We start from the raw sequence: 22,685 nt of genomic DNA on the forward strand, positions 1-22,685 counted from the left end.
AAATCTCTTCTTAATTTAAATCGAGAGCTCTTCAAATTTCCATAAGCTTTGAGATTGAGAGAGAACAAAAAGAAAAAAGAAAAAAGATCATATCTTTATGATATATGGCTATTGAGGAGTGGAAGAAAATAGAAAATGGAGGTGATCATGGAAACTTGGAGAACCAATTATTGTTGAAAAGAGAGGAAGGATTAGAAGAAGAAGAAGCTTCTTCAAGAAATTATGAAAATGGAAGAACCAATCTTATGGTTTATCTTAGTACCTTTGTTGCTGTTTGTGGTTCATTTCAATTCGGATCATGTGTAAGCCTAAACTCTCATCTTCTCTTTCTCGTTTTCGTTTTGGTTTTTATGCACTTCCATTCTAGCTTCTCAACTTTTGAGTTCGTTTCATTTTGAGTCTCTAGATTTTCGAAATGTTGGATCATGTGTGTAAATTCAAGCTTTAAACTCTCTTCTCTTTCCCGCTTTCATTTAGAATTCTACGCTTTTTTTTTTTTTGTTGGTTCTATCAACTTTTGAAATTACTGATGATCACCTATGTAAGGGTATAATATATGTCATACGAGTTTACTTGACACCTAAATATTGTAGGGTCAGATGAGTTGTTTTGTGAGATTAATTGAAGTGCGTGTAAAAGTCGGTTCGAACAATCATGGACATAAAAAAAAAAGTCACTGTTGAGTTTGTTCCATTTCGAATCTTTAGGGTTTTTTTAATTTTTTTTTTTATTTTTATTGAAAGGTTTGTTTTAAACCCTTTACTTTTAAAATCAACTAATTTAATTTCCTACTCGTTATATTATTTTGCTTAGGTAATATAGCTAGTTCTCACATGTGTGGTTTCTGGTATAAGAAAAAGAAAAACCAAAAACAAAACAAAAAAAGCAAAAAAAAGAAGAAAAAAAATAAAAAGAGTTAATAAGGACTAAAATAGATATTGTTTAGAATTGATTACTATAATATTTATGAGTCCACGAATCAACATAGGATGAATGAATTTTTCTATTTATCAAGAATTTTACATTTAACTATATGTTATAAATTGTATGTATTAAGTTAATTGGTCAATTAAGTGTTGACTTGAGCATCGTTCAATTGATTTCAAGACGATCATTGGAAATAAAAGAGAAATAATATGACTATGCGTTGTGGAGAAAATATTGGAAGAAGCAACCACAATATAAGAAATAGTCTTACACTATTGAATTTATATGAGGAAAAAAATAGAAATGAGTTTAAAAACTAGTTTAGTTATATTTTGTTAGGCAACATTTTTTTTAATTACTTCAACCTTGTACAATTTTGAATTTCTAACCATGAGTAAAGTAATAAAATTTTGGGAGGCAAAGTAATGCATCTACTAATTAAGTTATTGTATGAAAAATGAGATTTTTGCCCCCACCCAACATATGCTTAAAACAATAATAATAATAATATTAAATTACAAATTTAATCTCTATAATTTGAAGAAAGTTATAATTTAACCCCTATAATTTGATTATATCTCATAAATAATTACTATATTTTGATAAAATCCTCTTAAATAGTCTTTATCCTATGGACTATAGGGATTAAGTTCTAATTACAAACTAATTAGACTAAATTATAATTTTATCCAAACCAAAGGAATTTGTGGTTTAACCTAATAATAATAATAATAATAATAATAATAATAATAATTTTGGTGTAGCCACTAACCAAAAATCTATATTTATTTCGATTTTAAGTAGGTCAGAGGTAGAAGGCTTGAAACTTGCAAAGCCCAGTTACCGGCCCACAGTTTACTTGGGGCCCAAGTAATTAAATTCCCACATGTTTAATTAACTTGTAATATTAAAAATAAAAATCGTAATAAATACGAGAAAAAAGATTTTACCAATAGTTTAAAATATCATTTTAATACTTGTATTTTAGATTTCATTCTATTTTAATATTTTATTTGTAGGTGTTCTATACTTCAAATAAATATTTTAAAAAAATTTATTGTTAATTTAAAATTAACTTTATTGAATTTGAGAAAACAATAATACTTCAAGGTCTTTTTAAATATAAAAAAATATTACACTTTATAGCAAAAAAAATTAGAACTTTTTCTATTAAATGTGAATATTTTTTAGATTTTTCTATTTATAAGAATTTCTTTAGTAATAATAACATTTAGAATAGATACAATTTTTTCCAAGAGTTATGGAGAAAAGAATAAAAAAAAATATATATATTTTTAATTTTTAAAGAGGTCAACAAAACTATTGATAGAAATTTTAAACTTAAAAATCGGGATCAAATTTAAACATTCGAAAATATATGTACTAAAATAAAATAAAATTTAAAGTATTAGGACAATTAAAATGACATTTTTACCTAACCGTAATAACTGTCCCAAACAAACTCAAGGAATCAAAACATATATATAAAATGATTGAAATTTGAATTGTTGGTAAATTTTTATGATATGTTTTAAAATTGAATATTTATGGGTGTCCAGGTGGGATATTCAGCACCAGCTCAGGCAGCAATAAGGGAAGATCTTCATTTGTCTCTATCTGAGGTTGTTTGGTTTGTTGTTGTTTATTTTTTATTTTTTATTTATTTTTTTAATTCTTGATGAAATCAAATATAATACTAAATTAAGCTTGAATAATTAATGATAATTAAAATGGACAGTATTCTATGTTTGGATCTATACTTACCATTGGAGCAATGTTTGGAGCTGTAACAAGTGGGAGAATTGCTGATTATATTGGTCGTAAAGGGGTGAGTATAAATTTTACATTTAAAAAAAAAAAAGAAAAAAAATTGAATTTAGTTCGATAGAAAAATTGAATTTACTTAGACAAATGTGTGTGTTTTTTAGAGAGACTAGATTTTTTTTTCCAAAAAAAAAAAATCAATAACAAATTTCTAAATAAGTTAAATTATCACGTAATTATTTTATTTTTTAAAATTAAGTCTATGGATATTACTTTCTCCTTCAAATTTCTTTCTTTGTTATCTATTTTTACCAATGGTTTTAAAAACCCAACCTAAATTTTGAGAACTAAAAAAAGTAGTTTTCAAAACCATTATACTTAAAAAAAATGTAAATTATTGAAAGAAATGTGAATGAAATAAGTTTAATTTAAAAAAATAAAAATAAAAAACAAAATGGTTACCAAATAGGTCTATAAATTTAGTTTTTAGACTTTTAAATTTGTATTAAATAAGTTTAAAAATTTTAAAAAGTATTTAACAGATCATCAAACTTTTAATTTTGTGTAAAATAGGTTTACGAACTCTAAAATTTTTTAATAAATCTCTAAATTTTCAAATTTATGTATAACAAGTTCAAATAGTTTTCAATTTAACATATAGGTAGGTATTTTTCCTTGAATTATATTCAACATTTTTTACCATCCATGAATTTATTCGATAAATATTAAATTGAAAATTTAGTTTTCTATTAAACACAAAGTTTAATTTTATGTCTAATAGATTTGTTTATCTTTTTTAAAAAATGTTAAAATATGTCCATTGTCTTGGACCTTTTAGAAACAAATTTGAAAGTGCAAAAACTTGTTTGGAATTCTTAAAGTTCAAATACCAAATATACACAAATTCGTGAATTCAAAAGTTAAACAAGTTTGAAATGATACATGGAACAAAATGAATATTTTAAAAGTATGAGGACTAGAATGAATCAAAATTAAAAGTATGAGAATCAAAATAAACATTTCAAAAGTATATGGATCAAAATAAACCGAGATAAAAAATATAGGAACCAAAATAATAATTTTAAAAAAAAATTTAGAGACCAAATAGACAAAAACTTAACAATTTATTTAACTTTTTCTTTTTATTCTTCAAAAGTTGCTTTTGTTGGAAAATGTTTCTTAATTGGATGAAAATGGTCCAACACAAATTTTAAAAAGTAAGATCTTATTTGATAACGATTTCCTTTATAGTTTTTAAATTTGCAATTCATGCTTTTTTTTTTTTTTTTTCTCCCAACTTATTTATTAAAATATTGATAGTAGTAGTTAAGATAACGAAACAAATACAAATAAATCTATAAAAAATGTAATGCCTATAAATTTAATTTTAAAAAACAAAATTCAATTATGAAATGGTTATTTCAAAAAGGTGTAAATAATTATCATAAAGTATCTAGTTTTTTGTTTTGTTTTGTTTTTCTTTGAATTTCTCTCTGTTTCATGGCTAGCAGGCAATGAGAATGTCAGCTTGTTTCTGCATGCTTGGATGGATAGCAATCTACCTTTCAAAGGTATGTTTCCTTTATTTTTTTCTTAAAAAATTATGATTTTTTTTTAAAATAATCAAATCGTTAACTTTTAAAATGATAATTGATACTTTATCCACTGAACTATGTTCGATACAAGAATTTAAATATTCCAAAATTTTCATACATTTTCTTCCATGGAATTTTTACACATTTATAAATTGGTTCTTGAACTTATATGGTTGAATTCAACCTTTAAAATTTCAAATTTGGTCTTCAAACATTGATTAAATTTCAGTTTTTGTTTGTATGATAATGGTAACTATTGATATGATCATATGTTACAACATATTCAATTAAGACAAAAGATTATTGGTTGGTTATTTGTATTAGGAATCTCTATCATTGGACATTGGGAGGCTATTCACAGGATATGGCATTGGAGTCTTCTCCTATGTGGTTAAAAATATATATATATATATATATATATTTTTTGTTTTCCCTTATTCAAATGAATCATACTTTGAATCCTAACCCAATGTGACCAAACATGTAGGTCCCAATATTTATTGCTGAAATAGCCCCGAAAAATCTTCGAGGAGGCCTTACGACGCTAAATCAGGTGTGAAGATCAAATCTATATTCAAAAAGTTAAAAAAACATCCAACAGATAGGAAAAGATAACAATATTTGCATTGTTACAATAGACAAGATTTTAAAGTAAAACCGTATCGACTTAGAAAATATGTAATTTAATATAATATTTCATCTAAACATTGTTGGTTTTATTATTATTTTTTGGAATTTACTTGCATTTTTTTTATTGGAATTTACGTGTTATGCAGCTATTGATTGTTACTGGTGCATCAGTTGCTTTCTTATTTGGAACTGTTGTAACATGGAGAACACTTGCTCTCATAGGTAAAATTTACATTCTTGATTATTAATGTTATTATGCTTTGACTTATACGGGCCTATTAGATAACGGTTTGTTACTAGTTTTTTGTTTTTCGTTTGTAAAAAATAGAAAACATTTAGTAAATGTTTATAATCCTTGTTTCGTAATTTTTAGAATGCTTTCAAAATATTGTGAAAGTTTTCGAAAACAACATGTTTTTAATTTTTTTTTTTCCTTCAAAATATAAATAAAAGGATTATTGAATAATTTTTTTATTTACAAAATACATCATAAATATCTAAACGTAAATATAGTATAAATTTTTTCATTAGTTTTACAAACTCATTTTCATGTAACATTTTTACATTTTTAGCAAAAAAAAATTATGTACTCTCATTTTGACTTTGAATTAAGTGCTTATGAAAAATTTAAATGGAGGGACTAAATTGATATTATGGGTTTAATTTTGTAGGACTTATACCTTGCATTACCCTTCATGTGGGTCTGTTTTTTGTTCCTGAGTCCCCAAGATGGCTTGTAAGTTTCTTTTTTCCCTTTCTTTAATTTTTTTTCTTTCTTTTTTGTTTTTTCTCTTTCACTTTGTGAGTTTGTATTATAATTTATAGGCAAAGGTTGGGCATGAGAAGGAGTTTCTAAGTGCATTGCAGAGACTTAGAGGCAAAAATGCTAATATTTCAGCAGAAGCTAATGAGATTCAAGTACTTCTCTCTCTCTTTAGTATTTTTTTTTTTTAATTTGTACCTATTTAATTCCTATATTGTAAAAATATTGTTTAATATAATTTAGTTGACTAAGAGCTATATGTGTTTATAAACTACAAATATATCAGGAAAATTGTTTAAAATGCTAAAATATTGAAAGTATTTTTAAATATAATAAAGTGTCACAGTCTATAATGATAAATATTGATAGATATCTATTAATGTCTTTGAGCGATAAATGATAGTAGCCCATCAATATTTATCACTTATAGACGGTGATATTTTTCTATATTTGTAAATATTTTAGTTCAATTTTTCTATATTTGAAAACAATCTTATATACTAAGTCTTTAACATAATAAAAGTCAGTTAATATTGATCGAATTTTTGATAAATTATTGAATATTTTCTTTATTTTCTTAAGAATATGAAAACCATAGTATTCCAATTATAGTTTTCAAAAACCAAAAATAAAAAATGGCCAAAGTTTCTCTGTTATGGTAACCATATCGAAACATCCTCAAAGCTTTATTTTAAACTTTTTTTTTTCATGAAACTAAGAAATTTGATATATATATATATATTATGTACAGAATTAATTAACATTTTTTCTTTCATGAACTGACAAATTTGATGTATATATTTTTTATTCACAGATTTATATTGAAACTATGCAAAGTCTCCCCAAAGTCAAGTTGGTTGATTTGTTTCAGAGCATATACATTCGCCCTTTGATTGTAAGTAATTAATATCTTATATTTATCACCAAAAAAAAAAAAAAACCCATATCTTATAAATTCTATAAAATCCCATCTTTCCTTTTTTATTTGTTAAATTATGAATTCAATTCATGTTCTATGAGCATGTGGTAAATATTTGATCAAAATTCGTACTCCGAAAATGTCATCAAGTGCTAATAATTTTTTTTAGAACAATAAAATAAGGGTAGTAATTTTTACTGTTGAAAATATTTTTAAATATTTTAAGCAATCTATCACGAATAGATAATGATATTTTAATATATTTGTAAATAACTTGATTCATAAACCTAACAACCCATCAAGTAAGCTATTAGATTTTTTAAAAAAATAATCTATTAGATTAATTTTGATTGAATTGGATATAATTACATAACCCAAACTTTTAAAAAGGTTAAAGAAATTTAAAACTTAATGGTATCTTAATCATAAACATAATATCTGAAAACATAATAGACTTAAATTATAAAAATACTTTTAAACATGGTCATTTGTTTTAAAAAATATCTTAGAAATTTCAATAATTATAATATTATTAACTTTCGTAAACAACTTTTAAAATTATCATTGGGAGTAGAATTTCAGCAAAAATAAAAAAAAACTTAAAATGATATGATGATTCAAATTTTCATTATAAGTCAATGTCAGCGTGTATCCTTTAATATCTCAATTTTCTTTTGAAATTCTTAAAATAACCTACTCTAAAAAATAGATTTGCAACATATGTGAAAGTTTGGAGGTAATATAATAGTTTGTGAAAACATATGGTTAGTTTTGAAATAAATAATAAATTTCAAAAGTATATTTTTTTTAATTAATTAACCAACCGAATATAACATTTTACCCATTTTTCGTTGACTTTTGTGTTTTGACGGCAGATTGGGGTGGGATTGATGGTGTTCCAGCAATTTGGAGGGATCAATGGAATAGGTTTCTTTGCAAGTGAAACCTTCGCCTCAGCGGGTATCTTAACAAAAAAATTATCAGGGTTATTTAGACCTAACTCAACCATTTATATGTACATAATTATTTTAAATAGTAAAATTATTAAAAATATTTTTAAATATAACAAAATTTCACGAAAAACATTTTCAAGTATAGATATTTATCGTGATCTATAACGATCTATCACTAATAGTAATGAATAATGATATTTTACCATATTTGTAAGTAAATTGACTTATTTTCTTTTAGTTTGGGGTTAAATTTACTTTAATTTTTGTGTGAAATTGCAGGTCCATCAGCAGGCAAAATTGGAACAATTGCTTATGCTTGTATTCAGGTACTTAAAAACTATCACACAAAACCCTAATTTTGGTTTGATTTTTTTTTTCTTGAAATTAATTTCAATAATTAATTAACCATATAAAACTGACTCTCATTCAGGTTCCAATTACTGTTGCTGGTGTAATATTAATGGACAAATCAGGAAGAAGGCCACTTATTATGGTAAATTTCCCATCCTAATATCACTGTGTTATCATTTAAAACTCTTGAGATAAATTAAAAGATTAATAGAATAATAGAACAATACATAAATATCAATGATAAAGAAGTCTTTTGTTGACTTTTCTAACTTTGACTCTATGAAAGTTACCATGGTTAGGTTAACCCTTTTGATTATTATGTCCAAACTAACTTTAGTTAAATATTTTGATTTGAAAGTGGATACCAAGGTCAAACTACCATAAATAATCGTATGATTCTCTCCTCTTGACTTGATATTTGTTACTTGATTTGAAATAGATTAACACACACACAAAAAAAAAAAAAAAAAAAACCTTTTTGGTCCTTAACTTTTGGATCTAGTTTTTATTTGATCCACAGATTTTAAAATGTTATACATTTGGTTTAAGTTTTGAGTTTGATTTTAATTTAATCCATCGGTTTCAAAATGTTACCATTTTACCTTTGACATTTGAGTTTTACTTCAATTTAGTTCCTATATTTCAAGATTTACATTTTTAACCTCAATTATCTACTTAATACTCATTTTTCATCTTTAATATTAGGTTATATTAATAAATTAAAAATCATTAAAAGATTTATAGTTGATTAACTTTTACAAATTTTTCACTTTAAAATTAAATTTAAAAGTTCACTTCATAATTACTTTTAATTAATAAATAGAAATTAATGTTAATGATTATAAATGAATATTTAGTAAAAAAGTGAGGTTAAAAATGTAAAATCTTGAAGTTAATGAACTAAATTGAAATAAAACTTAAAACCTAAGGACAAAATTTGTAACATTTTAAAATCTAGAGACTAAATAGAAATTAAACCTAAAACTTAGGAAATAAAAAGAGGTATTTTCTCAAAAAAAAAAAAAAAAAAATCTTACGATAAAAAAGACTGGCTATTTGTTTTTATTTGGACGAAGTCATTGGTGTCAATTTCAACTTATCTCAATTGATTAAGACACATTACATTAATAGTTGAAAAAATTATTTTTGACAAGGTTCAAATAACCATCTCCGGATACAAAATATAGGCTTCAAATCTCTACCCTAATTACATGTTGGAAAAATTATTTTAACGAGGTTGCCACAATATAGTTGTCTTTTAATAACCATTAGATGTGAATTTGGAAATCTCTGTATGCTCTTAATAACTACTAGATACAAATTTGAAGTACTTTTACGGTTTTTTTTTTTCATACGTCTAGCGATATAAAACTGTCACCCAATTTTCTCACTCAAATATAAGTAAGATTTTACTCGAGATTGTTGGGAAGGGTCTAAAATGGCCAATGATATAAAGAATATATTTAACAATCACTACCATCCATCAAAATCTAATAAAAGAAATGCATGTAAATTAAGATTGAATTTTGTTTTTGAAGGTGTCTGCAGCTGGGACTTCTCTTGGTTGCTTTCTTGCAGGGGCTTCTTTCTTTCTCAAGGCAAGTGAATTCAAAATCTTGCATTACACAAACAACCCAATCTTTCATTACACATGAATAACCATTCTTTCTTCTACCTCCATTCTTAATTTTAGGGCCATGGTTTACTACTCGATTTCGTGCCCATGCTCGTTGTCGGCGGTGTGCTGGTACACGATTATGTTCCTTTTAACTAATTTTTTCTAAACAAAGATTAAATATCGATATTGATCGAAATATCGAGTTTTTCATATTCATGAAAAAAATCGAGTGTCGAGCTATTATAGAATAGTGAAATTGTAAAAAATAACACGTTTAAGTTTTTATCTTACAAAACTAGCATTTTTTTTTTTAAAATTCGTAAAAATAATTTTTCTTGATCAATCTCGGATGAAATCGACCACGAGATTTTAGTTGAAAAATCATATTTTTCCAACTTATTGATTATTTGAGGCTTTCTTGGTACATCTCGCTAAATTATATACTGAGATTATGTACCTTTTTGGTGTTAATCTTGAGCAAAATAACACTGAAAGAAATTTCGGGCATAATTAATACCAAATTTCTTATATGTGAGCTTTCTTGGTAGAATCTCGGGCAGGATTAACCGAGATTCAGTATATATCCTAGATCTTATCCAATTTTTCAAAAATTTTCATCTTTCACAAAATTTAAAAATGTTGAATCAATTTGGAAGATCTATTTTGATAATTGAAAAACCCATTTGGAATTTGAAAAATCCATATAATTGTGGAAACATAAATTATGCTAAAGATTTGAAAATTACATAATAATTTGATATAATATTTACTAAACATAACTATAAAATTTGAAAATAATATAAGATTTGGTATAAGATCTAGGAAGATTACATAAAAAAAATTAATCAGGCTATGTATTGAGAAGGCCCAAAATAATTTATAAGTTAGAAAAAATTGATTTTTAACTAATTCTTGATGATTGATGTTGCCCAAGATAGATTGAGAAAAATTATTTTTACGAATTTTACAAAAGAAAACTAAACGTACTATTTTTTACCATTTTCAATATCATAATTACTCGTATTTATATTTATATCATCGATATTTATTCCATACCTCGCACGATTTGCGATATTTTCAATTTTTCCTTCAGATATTTATTGCATCTTTCTCAATTGGAATGGGAGCAGTTCCTTGGGTGATAATGTCTGAGGTAATTAAATAATCAAATTTTGAATTATTTTTTCAATCAAATGAAAAAAATTTCTAAACTAGTGAAAATGAATAATACAAGAGATATTCAAAAATAGAAAAATAAAGGAAATTATTTACACAAAATAACAAAGTTTAATATTTTTTGATAGAGTTGATAGAAGTTTATCAGGTATCCATTAGTAATAAAAACTTATAGAAGTCTATCATTGATACTATGTGATAAGCGTTGATAGAAGTCTATGAATATCTATCGTTATTATTATTATTTTTTTACTATTTCATAAATAGTTTAACGGTTTTTTTTATCAATGAAAATTTTTCATAATATATATGTTTAATTTTAATTATGTTTTATTGGTAGATATTTCCCATTAATGTGAAAGGAGTTGCTGGGAGCATAGTGGTGTTGGTGAATTGGTTAGGTGCTTGGATTGTCTCTTTTACCTTCAATTTCTTCATGAGCTGGAGTTCTTCTGGTAATTTTCTTATTTTTCTGGAAATAGGAGACAGAAAAAAGTGTCATAAATAATAAAATACAAGTTTTTGGCGGGAAGAAACGGAGATTTTCAATTATTTATTTATTTATGACCCTTTTTAAAAATTGTCATAAAATTGACTTAATGATTGTTATGTTTAATTCGCTATTTTTTAAAATTAAACAACAATAGTAATAGTTATTATTAATGTGCAAATAATATTAGTTTTTTTTAATAAATTCATTTCATCATTTACCCTTATTTTTGAATTTGATTTCTATTTGATCCCTAAATTTCTAAATGTACATTTTTTTATTACTGAATTTCGAGTTTTAATTTTCATTTAGTCTCTAAATTTAAGTATTTTATACTTTCACCTCAAGTTTTTACAAATGCTTATATTTTATTTTTGACGCTAATTTTCAGTTATAAATTTAAAATCATTATGGTGTGAAAATTTTTAAATGATATTAATAGTGTTGCAAAATTAGTGAAAACCAATTTAATTTATTTTAAATTAATTAATAAATATTATCACCAAAAATTATAATTGAGTATTTAGTGAAAAATGGTGGGTGAGAGTATAAATCTTGAAACTTAAGGATCAAATGGAAATAAAACTCTAAACTCAAGGGTAAAATTGTAACGTTTTGAATTTTAGAAACCAAATTGAAATTAAACTCTAAATTCAAGGATACAAGTGAAATATTTTGAAACTTAGGAAAGAATGAAAAATTAGACTCATAAATGCTTATACAACTTTTTTCTTTTGAAAAAAATTCCTTTTAAATTAATTATATGCGAGTTAACGTTAACAAATCTGAGAAGTAAAAGTGCAAAATTTTGAAATTTAGAAGAAAAAAAAAAAAGCTCAAAACTCAAAAAGCCTAAAAATGTGCCTTTTGAAATTTAAATTAAAAATTTGTGAAAATACAACATTTTGAAACCCACCAAACAATGAAACAATTCTCAAAATTTGGGAATAAAAAGAATATATTCTTTTAATTTTTTTTTAAATTTTAGAAAAGGGTTTTATAATTGATTTCTAACCTTATTTTCTCTTTTCTTTTTGGATAATTTCAGGGACATTTTTTATTTACTCTCTAATATCTTTGATGACAATTCTATTTGTGATAAAGTTGGTCCCAGAAACCAAAGGAAAAACCCTAGAAGAAATTCAAGCATCCATTGATTCACAAAGAGGAGTAGAAATCTTGAATTGAAGTTTAGATTATGATTTTTTTTGGCACCACATTTTTTGTCACATTTAAATTATATAAAAAATGTCATTCATTTATAGACATATATATTTTACAATAATATGTGCAAATAGAGAATCAAACCTTTGTATAAACTTTATATAAGTTGAGTTATGTTCATTTTATTAACAATTTATGTGATTGTATTAAATCTAAGTATGTAGTTTTTAAATTGAATTAGTTCATAAAATTACTTATGAATTACATAACTTAATTTAATTAAATTAATAAAAAAAGTGTGTATTTAATTTAAAATAATTAGTATACTTTCATTGACAAAACATAAGACATTTAGCTTCATTTTTTTAATGTTTTAAGAATTTATAGAATAGAATTCAGTAAGTATTAAAGCATTTGTTGAGTAATTTGTTAAAAATAATTCAGTAATAATTATTGAGAGTGTTGAACTTGTAAGAAGTTATGGTTGCATTTTCACTCTTAAAAATGCAACTATGAATCAGTATTTTTGACAATGTTCAAAATTATTCAATAATAATAATAATAATAATTTATTTTTCAATTAAATTGGAGTAAAAAGTGTCTGAATATATCATTTTTTATGTTTGATTTTACCTTCTTAAAAATTCTTCCAAATATTTGGTATGTGATTTTGACCTTATTTTTTAATAAAAAATTTAAATCACAAATTCAATTCTTAAACTTTGATTTTCTTAATCTATTTGGTTTCCAAATTTATTTGACGTGCAATTAGATTTTATATAAGATAAATTAATTTTACTTTTTTTAATTTGTTAGAGATCTATTACAGTATTCTTAAAAGTTTATCAACCATATAAAATTTTGAGACTAAACTTAAATTAACTTTTATTTTTCAAAAAAATCATTTTTTATATAAAAAAAATCACAATTATCCCATTAAGGGTGTTCGTGGATTGGGTTGAAGGACTTTTTTTTTTAGACCCAACCCAATTGTTCGAATTGTAAATTTCTTCAGCCCAAATAACCCTCCTTAACAGATGAATCCAACTAAACTCAACCATGAAACATTTGGATTGAGTTGGTTCGGATTACTCAGGTCATTTATTTAATTTTTTGTTATAAAAGAAAGTAAAATGTTGATATGTAAAAATTTGATATAACTATTTTCATATATGAATTAAGATTAACAACTCGATTTCAATTTATATAATGTATAATCTTTTTTCAAAGTGCAAGAAAAACTATTTTTAAGAGTTATTGAAGAATAAATTATCCAAAAACTGATAAAATTAAAGAAAATTAAAATAAATATATGTATATCTAACCGTACATAAGCAAATAAAAAAAATTACATTTTAAAGTTAATAATAAGTTCGGGTTGGTTCATGCCGGTTCGGGTTATTTTAGGTGGCCCATGAACCAACCCAATCTATAAAATATTTATTTGTTTGAACCCAATCCAACCCAAATCGAACGAGTTGGATTGGGTTGATCGATTTTTTTTGGAATCGTATTTTTTGAATACCCCTATCCAACATGATAATATTTGTGGATAATGACTTTTGGGCCTGACATAAAAGTCATTTCTTTATATATTGCAACAAAAGCAATTTCATATTACAAGATAACACATAATCAAACACAAAATATAACATTATAAAAAGGGAAAAACTATGCACATTAGGGGTGGAAAAGAACAATGACATTGGAAAAAGAAAAGTACTTTTGACCAAAAATATAAATTTTATTCCCCAAAATTTTTCAAGTGGAAACTATTGTTTAAAAATTAATTTCAAGAATAATGTATTTTTTTTTTTTAAAAAAAATGATAAAAATAAAGTAGTAGCCATTTTTTTTCAAAAACAATGTTATTTAAAAAATAAAATTCTCATTTAAGGTTCAACTAGAAATTATTGACAAAAATGAGTTAGTTTTGGATTGAAGGAAATGGTACTAGGTACACGATATCCATTTGTCAACTCACTTACCATAAGCAGTACATTGACTCGTGGACCAAGTCCACGAGTTCTTCAGAAATTAAAACGTCCAAACTACCACATAAGGAGAGAGTAAGAAGAAGCCAGCCATCGACAGCCCACCCCCCATCCAAAATCCTACTTTTTGAAACTTCCTAACGCTTTTACCCTTCCTCTTTCCTCTTTCCTCTTTCGTTCTATTCAATATATAAACCCAATCAACTCCCTTTTTTCCAAATCAGACTCTTTCAATCCAAAACACATTATTAGTTCTGTTTGGTTGAATAGTTGGTTTTTTTGTTACTTTGTTATTATTTCTTGTTATTCTGTTATTATTTGGTTGATCCACCTTTGTATAAATACTCAATGTACTTTACTAATTCAATACATTAATGAGAATATCATTATTTCCTCACATGGAGTTTGTTATGGTATCAGAGTAGTGAATCTTCTTTCCTGTGATTCTCTAGCATTCTCTTTCACTTTTCTTCTCAATGGATCAGTAACGAAGGCTCTTCGAAGCATCACAAAGCCCTTACTATTTGCATCATAGTGATACTTCAAATTTAGTTCTTGTTTCTAAGTTGCTACTAGATGAGAATTATGTGACATGGAGTAGATCTATGATCCTCGCTTGTTGATCAAGGACAAATTAGGTTTCATCGATGGAAGCATTTTGAAGCTTACTGTTCCATAATTAATTCCAACTTGGACAAGAAACAATCATATTGTCATAGCGTGGATCCTCAATTCTGTTTCAAAAGGTATTTCATCAAGTATTCTGTTCTGCTCAATCGATTTTGTTAGATCTTAATGATCGATTTCAGAAAAGGAATGTACCAAGATTTTTTTTAAAATTAAAACGAGAATTAACTACTCTAAAGTAAGAACAAAAATCTATAACAATTTATTTTTCTCAATTGAAAAGTTTATGGGATGAATATATGGTGTATCGACCTGTCTGCACTTGTGGAAGCTGTAATTATGGAGGTGTTCGTTAAATTGACAAGTACTTTCAATTCAAATATGTAATGAGTTTTTTTATGGGATTAAATGAAACTTATGGCTATTCGAATATCTTGGAAGGGAATGGTGAAGTTGCTGTTGTTTCACAATCCATTGGATCTATTTTTTCAGTCACAGTACCGAAGGCATCTACAAGTCTATAGCATTCAAGGCTTGGTCATCCTTCTCTAAATAGAATTTAGCTTTACAAAGCATTTTACATATTGATAGTAGTAAAAATATTTCTGTACCTTGTGGTATTTGTCTTTTAGCCAAATAGAAGCATTTGTCTTTTGATTCTCATACAATCGTTCAAGTCATGCCTTTGATCTTGTTCATATTGATGTTTGGGGACCTTTTAGTACTACATCTATTATTGGTTATTCATATTTTCTCACTATTATGGATGATTTTACTAGACATACTTGGGTATATCTTTTGAAGCATAAGTCTGATGTTATGAAAATTGTTCCACAATTTTTCAAGATGATTGAAACTCAGTATCACAAATATTAAGATGTCCTATTCTAATAATGCTCCTGAATTGCTTTTTGAAGATTTTTTTTCATGAAAAGGGTGTTATACATCAGTTCTCTTGTGTAGGGAGACCTGAGCAGAATTCTATTGTTGAGCGAAAACACCAACATATATTGAATGTAACAAGGGAATTATTTTTTCCAATTAAGAGGTCCTCTTAGTTTTTGGAGTGAGTGTATTTAGACAACAATTTTCTTAATCAATCACACACCATCTCCATTGTTGGAATGGAAGACTCAATTTGAATTGTTGAATGGAGCCTTGACTGATTATTCTTCCATAAGAGTGTTTGTATGTTTGGTTTTTGCTTCAACTCTTCCATCACAAAGGAACAAATTTTCTCCATGAGCTACTTCTGTAGTGTTTGATGGATATCCTTCAGGTATGAAGGCATACAAGTTATTTGATGTAAATGAACGATGGTTTTTTATTTCACGAGATGTTGTGTTCCATGATGACATCTTTCCTTTTCATAAAGTCACATTATCCGCTGACCAATTGTTCTTCCTACTTAACACGATTATCCCAAAATCCTTCATTACTGATATTCCTTATCCCACTTATTTGCCCAATGGTTCAACCATTAGTCCTTTTTCTCTACCCTACAGTTCTTCACCATTGGATAATTGCTTCATTGCCGATGACCACCATACCTTAGAGTCTTTTCATATTGATTCATCGCATCCTATTGACGCTATAAATGAACCAAATCCCACCATTCAAACATTGAATCTACTATTTCCACCAATAATGAACCTGATGTCCCCATTCCAAGACGTTCTTCTTGTGTTCCCAAATTACCATATTATCTTCAACATTATCATTACAATCTGATCATTAATAAATCTATGCCTACACCTACCACTCGGTACCCAATTCAAAAATTATCTTTCTTATTCCAAGCTTTCTCCTTCCTTTCGATCTTTTTCCCTTCAAGTTTCTTCTCAATTTGAACCTCAAATTTACCATCAAGCCATTCAATATGATCATTGGAAAGATGTTATGCAAGCTGAACTTGATGCCATGGAATGTGACAACACATGGACCGTGGTTCCTTTACCTTCAAATAAACATACCATTGGTTCAAAATGGGTATATAAAATCAAATACAAACCTGATGGTTCCATTGATCGTTTTAAGGCTCGTTTGGTGACGAAAGGCTATACACAACAAGAATGTTTGGATTTTATTGAGAAATTTTCTCATGTTGCAAAGATGGTTATTGTGAGAGTTCTATTGACTTTGGTTGTGTCTTCTAATTGGCCTCTTATCCAATTAGATGTAAGTAATGCTTTTTTACATGGTGATTTGGTTGAAGAAGTGTACATAGATCTTCTGCTTGGTTATAAACCGTCTTTAAAAGTCTCGAGTTAGGGGGAGCAACAACTTGTTTGTCGATAAATAAATCCATTTATGGATTAAAACAAGGCTCGGGACAGTGGTTTGTGAAGTTTTCAGACATCATTCTTTCACTTGGATTTATATAATCCAAAGCAGATTATTCACTCTTCATCAAAGATACTGGTGCAAAATTTGTGACCTGTAGGTTTATGTAGATGATATCCTAATAACCGATAGTGATTCTTTAGTTATAAGCATTTAAAATCACTACTTAACAAGTAATTTCAGCTAAAGGACCTTGGTTCATTGCAATATTTTCTGGGACCTGAACTTGCTTGAACAACCAGAGGTTTAACCATATCTCAGCCAATTACACTCTTGAGCTCATAAAGGAGTCAGGTCTTTTAGTTGCACGACCTGAAGCCGTTCCTTTGGATCCATTAGTAAAACTAAAAGATTCTGATGTTTATTTACTGCCATATCCGTTTGTTTATAGAAGACTCATTGGAAGACTATTATATTTAACAATATCTAGACCTGATATTATGTATGTGGTAAACAAATTGACTCAATTTGTTTCCAAGCCTAATAAGAGTCATTTAGCAGTCATTTTCATCTTTTGAGATATCTCAAGGATAAACCAGGACAAGGTTGAAGGGATTGGAATTCCCTGCAGCAGAAGCAATTGGATGTCGTTGTCTCTAAATTTCATTTTACAGAGCATACAGAGTAATTTAGAGTGACGAAACTTAAAGCATAAACATAATTATTAACTTAAGCATGTTGCTACTGAGAAAATACAAAGAGGAGAAGAGGAATAAGATATCACATATCCTTGAAGAATACCATCTTCTTGTTTCCTCTTATAACCACGATCACGGGCTGCTTCTCTCGATCTCCTAAAATCGAAAACATGAACACAACGTACAACATGAAGATGACACTACCATGAGGTCTTCCTCGTTATTCTCAAGGACGAGAATTGTGCAGAGTTTCGTGGGCTTGCACTCAATCTTGGTAAGAGGTGAAGAATGAGAGCTTGAGAGATCATAGAGAGACCAAGAGGAAGAAGATTATCTTCTCTCTCCGTTTTTTTTTCTTTTTCATGTTCTTAAGAGGTTTAGGTGGGCTTGAGGGAGTTAAAATAACTCCATCCTTTTTTTTTGTTAAATTTCAAAATTAAAAAAATTTTGAATTTGAATTTAACTTAATATATATATAAATTTGAAACACTAACTTAATATATTAAGTTAGTGTTTAACATTTTGAATTTGTTATATCACACACACATATATACATATATATAATTTAATATTTAATTTATATAAATATTAAACTATATGTTATATCATATATAACATATAACCTATAGTTTATATTATATTATATACAATGTAACCTATAATTTTTATATAGATCACATTCAGACGAAATTAATATTTGAATCACATTCAAAATTGAAGGGAAATCAATTCTCGCAGAAGCGTGTGATTGCCTTACAATTGCCTTACCATTTTGAAAAATGATTTTGTGAGAAATTAAAAATCATTGAACTCATGGAAATATTCAAAGGATAAACATATAAAATGACCTAAGTATGCTTCTAATGAAGAAGAAGGAAAGAAATGAATTCATCCTTGTGGATTCTTTTCCTTCTTTACGTTTTCCCCTCCAAAGGTCACGAACAATCTCGAGCTTTTCAACGAATAAGAACAACACCTCCAAAACTATTTTATTATTTTCTTGGAATAAAAAAAGGGGATTGGATGTGTGGGCACCAAGACCTTTTGATGGAGAAATTTTTAGAGAGATTCTTTTTGAAGAAGAGAGATTAGAGAGGAAGGGTGGAGGCTAGGTCATTTTTCACAAAAACAAACCTTACCCTAAAAAGAGTTATAATACTATATTTATATGGAGAGAGGGTAATCCCTTCTCCAAGCTTTTCCCCTTTCCTCCTTTTAGCTAATTAATTAATCAATTAGCATATAAATTAAATAACTATACACTAAATAAAATTTAATATAAAGTTAATTAATTAATTAACAAACAAATATCACGAATTTATATATATATATCTTTATGAATCCAATTCATATAAATCTAATATTTGAATCTCATTCAAATACATCTCTCTTATAATATAGTTTGGATTATAGATTATATCTACCAAAATCCACTATACTTTATATTAATCATATTAATATAAAATTTCTTTAATTAATTTGAACAATTCAAATCATTCCTAGCGAGCTAACAAGGGGACCTTATGGAGCTACATATTAGAAGCTCCAATGATACAAGATTAATTTAATTAAACTCTTTTAGTTAAATCAATAAATATTCATTAACTACTGGTCACTCCATTAAACATCAATAGCTACACTCTTGGCATTGAAGATGTATTTCTGTGTCTATGGATATAACCATCAACAGTGAGTCGACCTTTCACAAATTACTCATAACTACAGTTGGGCCAGAATATCATTTCACCCCATGTAGTTACATCTAACTCCTTAAGTACCACTAATTCCTCTAATGAACAAACAATTTATAGTCCAACTATAAACTAACACCTCCCGGGCCAATGAGAGATTGAGGTCTCATTGTTCAAGACCCAAAATCAACGATTAAGGGAGCATTTTCCACTTTCCTTATAATCGAGAATGAGTGAATTCCTTTTTGTGTAGATGTGTTCCTAGCTCCATGCTCAGACAAATCTCTAAAATGGTAGGCTTGTTGAGTCGGCTAACATGACCACTCTCACCCATACAGATCAAAGGATTACCCTTATAAATAAGAGTTTACAACTCACTTAGGATTACAGTCAAGTCACCTATGATCATCCTAGTGAAATAATGGTTTCTTCAGTAACGGTATTATAAAGAGAAACGAATCATTTCGTGGTCCAGTCTTGTATAATCTCTTTATAGAGGATACTCCCAATCATATGTCTCCACATGAACAATATGTTTCATATTGTTTGTAACATTTATAACTCATGTAACAATTACAAAGTGGGTCGTATCCTCGTAATGTTACCAGGATAAGACATCCAACCTTATCCATTTACTGTAGACCTTTTAGGTTATAACTTGAACATGAACCACTTGTATGTCTACAACATATTGTTCAATTGACATCACATAACCTTGGATCTTAATTTATTGGATTAAATTAATGCAGTCTGAATGTCAAATAAAATACCTCTTATTTTATTAAATAAATAATCCATTCTTTCAAAATACAAACTACAAAATATACGAGATTTAAGACACTAACTCCAACAATCTCTCACTTGTTCTAAAGCGAGTGAGATGTACAGTATCAAATACAATACAATAAACTTCTTTAGGGTGATAGACAAGGTCATACTGAGCGCAAATGTTGTTGATCCATTTACAAAGGCTCTCACGGCTATTATCACAATAGGGTGATAGGCAAGATCATGTTTGGAACGACTTCCAAATCTGTCAGAAATTTTCTAAGCCAGACAACTTCTTTAGTAGCTTTACAAGCAGCTATATATTCTAGCTCCATAGTGGAATTCGCAATACATCCGTACTTAATGCTACACTATACTATAGCCCTTCCATTCAAAGTGAATATTGATCCTAATGTGGATTTTCTAGAATCCTTGTTAGTCTGAAAAATGAGAGTCAGTGCATCCTGTAAGGATCAAATCCTTAGTGCCATACACAAGCATATAGTTTCCCATTCTTCTAAGATACTTGCAAATAGTTTTAACCGTTGTCCAGTGGTTAAATCATGGAATCAAAATCCTGGATTGGATTGATATCTGCCGACCGTTCCACTACATGGCGGATGTTGAGCCTAGTACATAGCATGACATACATAAGGCTACCTACTACAGATGCATAGGAAATCCATCTCATTTCCTCAACTTTTTGAGGTGTCTTAGGACCTTGTTCCTTAGACGAAATAATTCCATGCCTAAAAGATAATAAACATTTATTGCAATTATGCATCTAATACAGGACAAGCATTTTTTTTCAATATACGATACATAAGACAAGGCTATATATTTGTTCTTACAATCCCTAATGATTTGGATCCCTAGAACAAATCGTGCTTCATCCAAATCTTACATTTGGTACTAAGTAACTAGACATTCCTTAATTTTAGTTAGAAAACCTACATCATTCCTCACGAGTAGGATATCATCCATATACAACATTAAGAAAGCTACTGAACTGCCGATGATATTTTGATCAAAGTCATAAGATTTGACCACAATGTCAAACCTCATATTCCAAGATCTAGATACTTGTTTCAATCCATAAATGGATCTATTTAGCTTGCAAACCTTTTACTCTTTTTCTTGTTTAATCAATCCTTCTGGTTGAGACATGTAGATTATCTTATCAAGATTATTATTCAAAAGGTAGTCTTGACATCCATTTTCCATATTTCATAGTTATAATATGTGGCAATGGACAAGAGAATCTGGATAGATTTTAGTATAGCAACAAATGAGAAAGTTTTCTCATAGTCCACTATTTCAACCTTGGAATAACCCTTTGCTACTAAGCTTGCCTTAAAAGTTTTAACCTTTCCATCTACACCTCTTTTTCTCTTGTAGATTCACTTGCAACCTATAGGTTTAACTTCATTAGTTTTATCTACGAGTTGCTAGATAGAATTGAATTACATAGACTCAATTTCTAGATTTATGGTTTTAATCCACTCATCCTTATCTACATCACTCATTGCTTGCTTGTAGGTCAATAGATCTTCAACGTCATCATCTAATATGACATATTGAGTTTCAATTAAACCCAAAAAGTGGCTAGGTTGAGTTACAATCCTCCCACTACGTCGAGGCTCCCTCAACTCTTGAGTAGGATTTGCTTGACTAGATGAAGCAATAAATTTACTTGCCATCGACAAATTAACTGGAAAAAATTACGCTAGTTGGAAAAACACCATAAACACAATTTTAATCATCGATGACTTATGTTTTGTCCTGATGGGGGAGTGTCCTCCGATTCCACCTCCTATTGTTGATCGAAATGTTCGAGAAGCTTATGAGTGCTGGACAAAGGCAAACGAGAAGTTCGAGCGTATATCTTGGCAAGCCTTAACAAAGTCTTGGCCAAGAAGTTTGAACCCATGGTCACTGCATGTGAGATCATGGAGTCTCTGAGGGGAATGTTCGGACAACCGTCTGCATAGCTCAGGCACGATGCTCTTAAATACATTTTTAATTCATGTATGCAAGAGGGGTCATCTGTTCGGGAACACGTTCTCAACAAGATGGTCCACTTCAATGTGGCGGAGATGAATGGGTCAAGTATTGATGAGGCCAGCCAGGTTAGCATCATACTGGAATCTTTACCTGAAAGTTTCGTGCATTTCCGTAGCAATGCTGCTCTGAACATGATTGACTACAACTTGACTACTCTGCCCAACGAGCTGTAGACTTTCCAATCCTTGTTGAAAAGCAAGGAGAAGAAGG

At 27.9% G+C, this 22,685-nt stretch overlaps 1 protein-coding gene across 4 annotated transcripts; it reads left to right on the forward strand.

Moving 5' to 3' along the window:
* On the forward strand, window positions 1-12,539 carry LOC120071084 (sugar transporter ERD6-like 16). 4 transcript variants are annotated; one of them, XM_039023123.1, is made up of 18 exons: window positions 2-302; window positions 2,487-2,549; window positions 2,666-2,755; window positions 4,203-4,262; window positions 4,611-4,676; window positions 4,774-4,839; window positions 5,063-5,138; window positions 5,588-5,652; window positions 5,742-5,834; window positions 6,494-6,574; window positions 7,474-7,558; window positions 7,831-7,877; window positions 7,982-8,044; window positions 9,441-9,500; window positions 9,596-9,649; window positions 10,614-10,673; window positions 11,037-11,151; window positions 12,235-12,539. In XM_039023123.1, the coding sequence occupies exons 1-18, from the start codon at window positions 105-107 to the stop codon at window positions 12,372-12,374; spliced, it is 1,482 nt and encodes a 493-aa protein (XP_038879051.1). In that variant the 5' UTR covers window positions 2-104; the 3' UTR covers window positions 12,375-12,539. The 4 variants fall into 4 exon arrangements, with proteins under 4 accessions (XP_038879065.1, XP_038879051.1, XP_038879057.1 ...); XM_039023129.1 differs by having other exon boundaries at window positions 4,611-4,673; XM_039023137.1 differs by lacking the exon at window positions 10,614-10,673 and having other exon boundaries at window positions 1-302.
* The last annotated feature ends 10,146 nt before the right edge of the window (window positions 12,540-22,685 follow it).

Source organism: Benincasa hispida, chromosome 1 (genome assembly GCF_009727055.1).
Source record: "Benincasa hispida cultivar B227 chromosome 1, ASM972705v1, whole genome shotgun sequence".
NCBI lineage: Eukaryota > Viridiplantae > Streptophyta > Magnoliopsida > Cucurbitales > Cucurbitaceae > Benincasa > Benincasa hispida.